This window comes from Camelina sativa, chromosome 16 (assembly GCF_000633955.1).
Source record: "Camelina sativa cultivar DH55 chromosome 16, Cs, whole genome shotgun sequence".
In the NCBI taxonomy this organism is placed as follows: domain Eukaryota; kingdom Viridiplantae; phylum Streptophyta; class Magnoliopsida; order Brassicales; family Brassicaceae; genus Camelina; species Camelina sativa.
Genome location: NC_025700.1, coordinates 9049623 through 9060739, shown reverse-complemented (window position 1 = coordinate 9060739; position 11117 = coordinate 9049623). Strand labels below are relative to the sequence as shown.

The window sequence follows — 11117 nt, the reverse complement described above, 5'->3', positions numbered from 1 at the left end:
ATATGACATGTTTCAGAATTCTCCTATAACTGTTGCACTATCAACGAGGAATTATAACTGTTCTCCTATGCACAAGAAAGCGACGAAACATGTCTCTGGAGACGATGCAATGAAATTTTGACCAAAACACACTATGAGGAATTGGTGTTACCTTTAGATCAGGGGTTCCACCTTTGTGTCTAGTATACCGGAAATACATGTCACAAGGCATGAAAACTCTTTCAAGTAGAGCCCCAGTACGCTTCACTTTTGGGGAGTTTCTGCGAATTTTCGGGAGCCACTGCAATCCAGCACCTGGATCAACATCAGTAGGAGCAACATGGGCTTGCACATGCTCTAACATTACAGAAACTTCCATCCGTGTCCATGTCATTTCAGGACTACTATCTGGAATTTGGACACTTCCACTGCCAAGAGCCTGCTCAATCACTTCCACACCAACACGCATAACGGAATGAAATGAACGTGCAAGAACACGACCACTGACAGCAGCTAGCAGAAAGCGACCCTGATATCCATCAAAGTAAAGTTTATCAACGAGTCAGTACACCACTTTTTAAACCCAAGACACAAAGACAATTTTGGTTATTAACAATATTTACCGTGTACCTTGTACAAATAATATAAATTTACAGTGCACAGCTATAACACATGCCAAGAGAAGTTTGAATGCGAGCTTGGTAAACTTAATCACCCAAGAACCATAGTGTTGAAACGCTCTAAAGTGGGTATTAAATGTGCATTCTTATGCATCAGTAAATACTTACATTAGCATCTTCTGAGTGAAGATTAAACTGTGGCTCAATGACATTCACCATAAAGTGACGAGTTCCTTCTTCCTCAGATTCAATGGTCTCAACTATACCTGTTCATACATCCAGGTCAAATGCTAATCTTTTTAGAAATTCATTATATTAAGAAATTCCAGTAATTTGATAAAGTTTGAGTAACAAGATAGATATCAGACATTGAAAGAAAACAAGGCATACCAACTCTGTCATCTGATTTCTCAATTTTCAACGAGTGTGACGGTGATGAAGGAGGTTTAGCCATTTCCATAGGCTGAGAAGGGAGATTTCTTCCAGGGCTTGCAGAAGATCTCGACATTTCCCCTTGATGCGTTTCGGGACAGGAGTCCTTTTGGTTTTCTTCATGAAGCTTCCTTTGTGTATACTGACGAGAAGGAGAAGGTTTAGGAGGTTCAAATGCTTTTGAAATTCCACCAACAAAAGACCAAACAGCATCCCTGTTCTCTATCGTCCACAAGAGTTTGAGGCCATAAACAAAGACCCGCTGACAATTGTCAGCAATGACAACATTGTATCCGTCATCATCACTAGGATCTGATCGTATGTGTTCATCACTTTCACTTCCATTCTCAAACTCAGACCGCACATACGTCATCTCAAGATTTCTTCGTCCAGCCTCTTGCCATGCCAACAGTCTTTCAGGATCTGCTTTTGGGGCCTGCCTTCTGATTGTAAAATAATCAGAAGACAATAAAAACCCTTCATCGCGATGCTTCTCATCCCTCTTATGGTCCTTCCCAGAGGGTACTCTGTCTATCAAAGCATTCTGAGTACTTTTTCTCAAAAACTGAACACTTCCTGGAATGCATGGATGCTCATCTTTGTCAATAAAAGCCTTAGGCACATGAAGGTCCAGACCCTGATATACAAGGTCAAGTGCATCCCGCTTGCATTCAAATGTATACTTTTGCTTCCCGCGACTATAGCATAATTCGTATTTTAGCTTTGCCATGTTAAAGGTCAATCCTTTGGCAGGGTCATCAGAATCCCAAGGCATGTACTTTATCAGGGAAGGAGTGGCATCTACACGGAGCATAAATTCCGTCATTACCTTATCCATAGATAAATTTCCCGACCTTGCAGCTCTTGCGACTCCAAACCTAGGCCATCTGGAGAAAGAACGTAACTTGTGTGGAGGATAGTAATTCATACCCCAAAACTTAAGTATCCATGCCAAATCATGAGCTCCAAGATTCATAACTGGTGGTGCAAGAGGTATGCTGTCCGGCTTGTCTTGCGAAGTGTAGACAGTTCCAACGTCTGTTGGGTTCTCAGTTCCTGAGGAAGACTGATGGAACTTTTCGGGTCTTAGTGAGAAATTCCACCGAAGCGAGAGTGATGTTGATCTGAATGGATCAAAGACCTTTTCACGAGGCTTTCCTTCAGCTGGAAATGCATATAGATAATGATTCAAAGAATTCCCAGACTCACAATCCCAGTCCATTGTAACTTCAAGATTAAAATCTGGAGCTTCAATAAATGCAGCTCCAGAGGCATCGACTGGAACTTTTAAGGAATGTCGACTAATCAAACTCTCCAGACTGCTCAATTTTATCTTAAAGTCTTTAGCATTGACAAACACACGACCATCTGACTGCTGAAGTTCAATAGGACCAGTCACAATTTGAAGTTTGTCAAGACTCTCATATGGATCCGTTGTAGCAAGGACAGACCAATTTGATTCAGAAAAAGACAAAGTAATATTGCCATGAACGTAGTTTCTCATGTCATCCCACCAGGGTAAGCTTCGTTCTTTTTTGATAACCTGTGCCATACCTGGATTCCTATGACTCAGATTAGCTCTACGAAGAGCCACTGTAAAGGCATAGCTAATGTCTGCAAAAGCTGGTTCATATCCAACCCCAAAGGAAACTTCTCCTTGTTCAAAGTGTATACGCAGATCTGAGTAAGTCTTCAACGGTGGAGTTGTGCCACTGGCTGACCGGAACATTCGCACCTTTCTCCATCTTCCTACAAAGACGTCTTGGGAAATTTGTGGCTGAAAACATGTTGCCTAGTTTAAAAAAACAATTACAAGCAGTTAAATAATCAGTCAACTGATAACAACAGGCATTTCATTGTGCTAGTAAATTCACTGTGACGATGAACTAAAATACTACATCTATAAGCAATCCCAGCTCCATACAAATGCACAACTACAGATCTACGAGAACTTGTCTACCGTGCAAAGAAGAATAATAATCCAAACAAGCATGCATTGGACGACAAGAAAAGAATATTGATCTCTTACTAATAGGAGCATTTATGTTCTGCGTAGATTGAGAATGAAGTGAGAAACAAATCGTCTGGGGATGGAAACTATCCGAAACCACTAATTTTGTTGGATTTCAGAAATATATAGTACTGGAGCAGACCATTAAAACTAAAGGTCCCAGAAAATAAATCAGCTACTACCATTACTATGCTCTAGAATAAACAAAATAATCACAGAAAAAAACATTAAAAAAAAAATCAATCACAAAAGAGAAGTAATACACAATATAGAGACGGCATGGGAAAGGAAAGGATAACATAAAAATATTAATACCTGCTGAGCCAGTACTATACGACCTTCACATTTGCCAGAAGTGCCAGAGAGGAGCGGAAGTGTGTAATTCCTTAACTGAACAACCAAGCATCCAGTATTCAAGTAGATATTGCTTCCATATAAACGTGAAAAGGGTATATCGTTTTCTTGACAAACAGGATCAAGCTTCTTCAAGACTTCTATCAAACCAGCATCACCACCATGAACTGCCGTCAAGCTTAAATCAAAATCTGTGGCAGAAACAGAAAGAAGAGAGGTTCTACTAGCACTTGGCTTAAAACCTGCCTGGAATCCTTCCCTACAGGCACCTGAACCCTCTGAGGGAGCTAAACCCTGGCATGCCTGATAATACGATTGAAACGAACGTTTATGAATCTCCTCCTTCACTTTGTTAATAGCTAAAGGATCCTCGACATCAATTTCAACCCCATCAAAAAACATCCTTCTTTCATCTGAAGCATCACTTGTTTCTGCACCTTTAGGAGCCTGACTAGCTTTGTGTATAAGATCTTCAAGGAATTTCAATCGGACAGCCAACTCGCAGGCTTCTTTCTTCACCAGCTGATAGTGTTCATCAAGCCAACCCTGAATTGGTTCTTCCTCAATATCTGCAGTAAGTCTGCGTATGCAAAATCTTATGCGGCCAAATTTTGGACCAGATTTCTTAGGCTTTGAGCTTTCTCTCTTTCTTGATAAAATATATCTTCCTTTTGCTGCAGATATAAGTTTCAAGCCTCGCAACATCTCTTCAATTGAATCATCTATAGCACGCAACTGTAGTTTGTATGGCATACAAATATGCATGTCAAGCCCTTGTACAACCCAGTCCCACGGACCACCTGTCATTACAGGGACTGAATCAGACAAATTCAAAGAAGCAGTAGGGATTCTTGATATTTGCATTCTTGTAGTTTTAAATACTCGAGATCCATTGAAAGCAAGCATAAGCCCCTCAAGAAGCACTCCTATACAGGCATTCTCAGAAAAAATTGATTGTGCCTCCAACGTAACCTCCACCCCATCTCCTACCTCAGCTGATATAGTCAACGTTTCCACATCAATAGCAAACATAGATTCCTTTTTCTTCTGCTTGTCAACAGAACTGGACTGATTTGTTTTTTCACTCGGGCCACCATCTTTCACACTAGAGATGCCTTTATCGCACCCGCTTTCAGGTCCATTATGCCTCTGTGCATACACCAGGGATCTCAACCGCAAAAACAGTTCATAAAAAGATAGATGGACGTCAGGTTCCCAACCAAGTGAAATATGAGTAGCACTGAAGAGAGAACAGACATCAATTTCATTAAGACCACCAGATCGACGTACAAGCTTCGCATTGTGCATATCAAACAATGTGACATTCGAACAAGGCTTATGCTCCTCCAGATACTCCTGGTAGATGGATTTTGCTCTTTCAAGTTCCACTTGGGTTGAGTGTTTATCCTTGTTGAGACAAACGCTAAACTGTGATATTTCAAGAGAGACTGAGTACTTCAGTCTTTTATAAGCTTCAGGAGCAGTAGACAGAATGCTCGCAGTGCGTGGTGTGCCGTCAGCCAGTGATTTAAATGAAACCCGACCACCTTGGGATCCATAATTGACAGATTTAGGATCGTCAATGATAGTATTATCCAATCCTGTATCATCACAGAAATTTACACAGCAACGTTCTAGATTGAGGTTTACAAGCCTAGTTCCTTTCCCAGATGCTTTGGATGGTTGCACTCCACCAGTCTTATTTGTCTTTTTGCCAGCAACAGATAATGTCTTAAAGAGAACGTTGTAGGTCATAGCATTTGTTATGATAGATTCAACACGCTTGAAAGATAAATAGATACCCATTCCGGTCACATCTACTGAGAGTACCAATTTACTTCTGAAACCAACCTCGTCAGATGATGTCCTATCTCTCCTTCCCCAATCCAAGCTAATCTTTGCTATATGCATCAATGAACCAGAGTTTGGCTCTATTCCGAAAAGGTGTTCTTTAAAGCATTCTTGGTACTCATCTGCCAAATGCAGATTCAATTCACCAAGTTCAACATGAACTGATGTGCCCAGACTTGAGATGTTATTTGCAAACACATGTGAAGACTGCGAACAAAACTGCATATAAAACACCGAGAAAAAAATACTGTTTAGCATTTAGTAAGCCATTTTATATGTTGCACAACAAAATTAAGAACTCAACAATCAAGCATCTGAAGGTTTATCGCCCTATCTCATAACTACAGATAAATTTCAGTTAATGTATGAAGTCTAAAATTAACTTGCACAAGATGCACATAATGGGATGCAGCACGACCGTTTGATTCATGTTCAACCACTACAGATATACTTGGAAAAGGTTACTTACATGATACATAGGCAAATCATCAATACCATATAGCATAACCGTCATCTCCGGGGCTGAAACTGTGCCTGTCCACATGATGGCCTTCATATCAGCAGCTTTTGTTTTCTCAAGTGTGTGAGCTTTTTCTTGCAGCACCAATTTTTTCTTTCTTAAGAAATGAAGGCGCAACCATGGCTGTAGTCTAGAAATGAATAGACTGCATCGGGTACCTCCTAGCTTTATATCAACTTCAGCTCTAACAGGCAGAACTGGCTGAAAAGAGAAGGTAACCATCAAAATAATATGTAACAACATAAACTTACATAGTTTAGAAAAATAAATCTTAATCTGATGCATACCAACATAGCATACTGTGTGTTCTATATAAATGCATAAGGAATATTTGGCGACTGAACTACTGTTACCAATGTCAAGCAAGAACTAAAAGAGCCCATGAACTCATAGGCAAATCGAGAAGTAAAACTACAAACAGAAATCTGAGTAGCAGAGAAAAATCATTTAAATTAAACTCCACTCTGCAGAAAATACACAACAAATAACAAATCGGAAAACACTTCTCTCTGTTATGAAATGGTTAGGTGCTTTCCTTAGTCAAAAACGTACAAGGGAATATTTGGAATAAAATTTAAAAGCTGATAAGCAGGAGAGATAAACTCTTCAAAAACATATGTACTTCCGATGTATCCTGCAACAGTTCGGGCATCGGTACTGAAAATTAAACTGAAGCTACTGAAAACCTTATTGATGATGAACACTCATATAAAAAGCCACACAATGATGAAAGAACAGACAAAAAAATACTGCACAGCAGGAAGCGTGTCAATCGAAATTCAGTTGTTAAGACACAAATAAATAAGCATCTTTTATCACAAGCCAGAGTATTGAGTCAAATTTAGAGAACCTTGAAATATAGAAATATAATGTCATGGCTTTCAAACCTGAATTGGGATGTAGATGAAAGAGACCACATCAACTTTCATTATCTCCAGAATAGATGCCTCAGCTTCCTTAAAAAACTGCAAAGAACCACGAGACCATAGCATCAGCACAAAATAGTAAATAATAGTTTTTGGAAATCAAATATCTGAAAATTTCCATCACACGAGCATACATGAATCTCACTGAGTTCCATCTGAACATCAAGACGTGTACTCTCCCCTGTGTCTTCAAAAGATTTTGATTTAACACTTCTTAGATGAATTCCTGTGATGTTATTCTCAGCAAGAAGATCATGTTCTCGATTCACACATCTGACATCCAGTTTGGGTAAACTGAAGGAAACCTGCTCGGTATTACCAAACTGTCAGTAGATCTTGGATAAATTCTTCTAAAGTTACAAAACTACACAAAGAAAAGAGTAAAATCACTTTCCATTAAGCCAACCTGACCTTATCAGGAAACGACGGAGAATACTTTGCAAGAGCTGCCAACAGCTGATTCTCTTTATGGGGTTTCTTGGCAAATGAGGCAACAGTAGCTGACGCTCTAACTTCATCTGAATGAACTGGAGCAGATGATTGTTTGCTCTTGGGAAATGAATCCTCGTCAAAATTGAGAATCACATCACCAGATACAACTTCCACATTTCGTACAACAATACCTACTGCCCTAAATTCAGAAGAACAAAAAGTACCAACAGTGAGCAAACCACTGTTTCAATATAGATTTATTGTCTGTAACATAAGGGCACAACAATCTTTAAAGTCACAAAGAATTCTAGACAGTGAAATAAATTTCCTAAAACCGTCGACAAACTCATCCAGTGAAGGAGGATTTACTTCACTTAAAAATCAGATACCAGTGACGGTACCTGTCATGTCCAAACTCGGAAGAAAGTGAGAGTTCATCACAAAATAAAGCAGCAGAGGATCTGTCTGGAGAGGCCGAAGATGCTTGGGGGGAAGTACAACTTTCAAAGCTTACATTAGATGACTGATCAGAAATTATGCGTGATTCACATAAATGAACCAGAATTGGCAGAACATTTAGCTTAACATATAGATTTGGCTTTGTCCCACCATCCTTATTTATATCCAACTTCAGCTCCTTGACTTCCACAATCACCTTTCGAGTCTGCATTTCACATAGGTATGAAAGTGGTTTCCAGAGAAGTACTATTCAAGAGAAATTAAAGCTCCGTCTAGAATTTGGACTCAAATCAATTACCTTCACAACCATATCTGCGACAGAAAGTGAAAGAAACCTTGCAACATTAGCCACCACCATCCACTTTCCCCTGCCTGAAGTTCGAGATTTCTGACTTTTAGCTTTCTGTAAATTTGTCGTTGAAGTTGAGGACCTCATCACAACTTCAAGATCAGATATCAAGATTTGCACTTTTGGATCTCTAGAAAGAAAACCAACGCCAAGTTTGACCAAGGACTGGCGTAAGCTTAGTTTAATTTCACTAGCAGACACCGACTCAATGGCACCCTGGAAAACACTCAAATCAGCAGAAAATCATTCCTTGAGATAAACTTTGTTGTCGAAGAAATTATTGGCAAAGAACTATTGTTCCAGTGGCCAGTAGAACACAATCAATCATGTAAAAATGATATGACTACCTGGGTTTTAAATGGCACTAATTAAAACCAAGATGACTATAGTACCAATCCCAAGAAAGTGAAATGTAAAAAGGAAAGGTGCAATCCACTACATTTCTCTGATTCAAGCTTCTACAGAACTCTCAGCTACAGAAAAAACACGACATCCATAATCCTGGACACTGATCTGGTTTAAGCTTCTACATTCATCACTACATTGATCTGATTATATTCACTACATTGATCTGACTCGAGCTTCTAAGAAAACATTCTATCTCAGCTACATCAAAGAAACAACATCTACATATATCTGATTCAGGCTTCGACAGAAACATTCTCTCTTAGCTACAGCAAAAACACAACACCCACTACATTGATCTGATTCTCAAGCCTCTACAGACACATTCTTTCTCAGCTACGGCAAAAACACTCTTAAGTCTTCTCTTCCCTCCCTTAACAAATAAAAAGCTCAGGTCAAGTATATAGTGCTCACCTTCTTAAACTTCACCACAACATCCTTAAGGCATTTCCACCCGCCAATACGGAACACAACAGATGCTCCCAGCACTCTACTAAGCATCCAGGCAAACAACCTGGAACAAAGTCTGCACGAGAATTGGAAGTGTAAGCCACGATTTGCACCACTAGATCAAGTAAAATAATCATATAATGAATTGGAAACACTTCGATTTGAACTTGTTTCATCAATAGAACTAAGATCAGCAACAAAAAAAAACTCGAGCAGGAAGAGAAGAACTCACATGAAGATCATCCACAAAACGATGGAAACAATTAGAAACCCGAAGAAGAACTTCGCAGGTGAAGCAGCCATATTCCACCACCGCCGCAGCAGAGAGAGAGAGAAACTAACTCCGCCGGATAAATTAACTAATTATCTCACCCACCGTCGGCACTAAAACAATCTATTTCTGAACAAAACACCATCACAGTTCCCAAGTCCGAGAGAATAAACCCTAACCGTTTCAAATCAGTCAAAATTGTGAGACTAGAGAGCTTCCTCCATAGAAGAAAGATCCGATCCGCGAAGTTTCTGGGAGTGTGATCGCTAGAGAGAGAAAGAGAGAGCTAAGAAGGAGAGAGAGAGAGACTGTTTGGCTGGTCTGATGGATGGCCATGTGTGACTGGCGACGATGGTCGATGGAGTAAGGTGAGGATCTGGTGTGGGAGGTGTAGCGTAAACTCGGTGGTTTTCTTGGGTAAAAAGACGTTTGAGATGTCTTTTTGTAGTTAATAAAAAAGGAAGGGGGAGTAAATTTACAACTGTGTCGCTTGGGGAGTCGGATCATAGAGGTCTCTTCTAGTCATTTACATCTTCATTGATTCATTGTTCTTCTTTCTCATCAAAAAAAAAACTTTATATTTTAAAATTTTAAAATCCTTCATATTTTTTTATTCATGAAAAGGTACAAAAAAAATAATATATATATAACTATTATTTCTGTATTGTTAACCATTTTCTTTATTTACTTAAATTATTGTAACCTGTTGTGTTACCAATCGAATTTAATTAGAAACAGAGAAATTTTATTGTTCTGAATTTTGAAGTTCAATTATTTTCCTAATTGTGCTTTTTTTTTGTAATAAGGTAGGAGATGATCCAAAATTATATTGTTAGAAATTATAAATTTAATTATATGATTTTAATTTTTATTTTTAAAATTTAAGTATATAATTTTATATATTTTAAATTATATACATCATGCATGTTATTATATGAAATATGGTTTCAAAGTTACTCATTAACAAGATGGTGACACATATCAATTCTAAATCTATTTGTGACACTCCCGCTTGCAGAGTGGTTTAAAACAATTGATTTGCCCACCTAAGTCACCAAAGTACGCTTATCTTTTCTGTCAAGTGTCCTGAGAGAATTCTAGAGGTAAGCGTGTTTGAGCTGAAGTAGTCTCAGGATGGGTGACCTTCCGGAAATTGATTTTCGGAACTGTGCGAGTGAGTACAAAACACAGGGAAAGATGATATGGTGATTTGTAGGGACGGTAAACAAGTTTTTAAAGCCTCCCGGACGTAGCAAACCAACCGTCGGATATGGATGGGCTCACGGGCGCAGTGAAAGGACGTGAGACCCACTAAAAAGGTGGGCCCATGGACGGGGAGTGGACATGAGACCCACTAAAAGGTGGTGGTTGGAGAATTACAAGTGGTATCAGAGCTGAACTCATACGAGTGTGGAGTCGAGCGGGCTCACACCATCGGGATGACGGTCTTGGTGCACAACAAGAACATTGCGGTATGTTAGTGGGGTGAATTATGACACCCCGGTTTGCGGAGAGGTTTTAAAAGAATTGATTTGGCCACCTACGTCACCAAAGTGCATTTATCTTTTCGGTTAAAGGTCCTGAGAGAACTCTACAGTTAAGCTTGCTTGAGCTGGAGTAGTCTCAAGATGGGTAACCTTCCGGGAAGTGATTGTCGGAACTGTGCGAGTGAGGAAAAACACAGGGATAAATGATGTGGTGATTTGTAGGGACGGTAAACAAGTCTTTAAAGCCTCCCGGACGTAGCAAACTAACCGTCGGATATGGATGGGCTCACGGGCCTAGTGAAAGGACGTGAGACCCATTAAAAAGGTGGGCCCATGGACTGGGAGTGGACATGAGACCCACTAAGAGGTGGTGGTTGGAGAATTACAAGTGGTATCAGAGCTGAACTCATACGAGTGTGGAGTCGACCAGGCTCACACCATCGGGGGTGACGGTCTTGGTGCGCAACAAGGACGTTGCGATATGTTAGTGGGGGTGAATTGTGACACCCCGGTGTGCGAAGAGGTTTAAGAAAATTGATTTGGCCTCCTATGTCACCAAAGTGCACATATC

The 11117-nt window shown here is 39.7% G+C and overlaps 1 protein-coding gene across 3 annotated transcripts in view; it reads right to left on the bottom strand.

Moving 5' to 3' along the window:
• Positions 1-9404, bottom strand: part of LOC104750207 (protein SABRE) — a 15043-nt gene extending 5639 nt beyond the window's left edge. For 2 of the 3 annotated variants that reach the window (XM_010471970.1, XM_010471968.1), the window contains exons 1-12: positions 9021-9404; positions 8753-8864; positions 7883-8149; positions 7527-7789; positions 7105-7324; positions 6828-6998; positions 6655-6732; positions 5717-5968; positions 3358-5466; positions 990-2823; positions 768-865; positions 152-508 (exon numbers count right to left, since the gene is read on the bottom strand). In XM_010471970.1, the coding sequence (XP_010470272.1) occupies positions 152-508; positions 768-865; positions 990-2823; positions 3358-5466; positions 5717-5968; positions 6655-6732; positions 6828-6998; positions 7105-7324; positions 7527-7789; positions 7883-8149; positions 8753-8864; positions 9021-9091 (5832 nt within the window). In that variant the 5' untranslated portion in view covers positions 9092-9404. Of the gene's footprint in view, positions 1-151; positions 509-767; positions 866-989; positions 2824-3357; positions 5467-5716; positions 5969-6654; positions 6733-6827; positions 6999-7104; positions 7325-7526; positions 7790-7882; positions 8150-8752; positions 8865-9020 lie in introns of those variants that run through there. The other variant, XM_010471969.1, reaches the window with a different exon arrangement.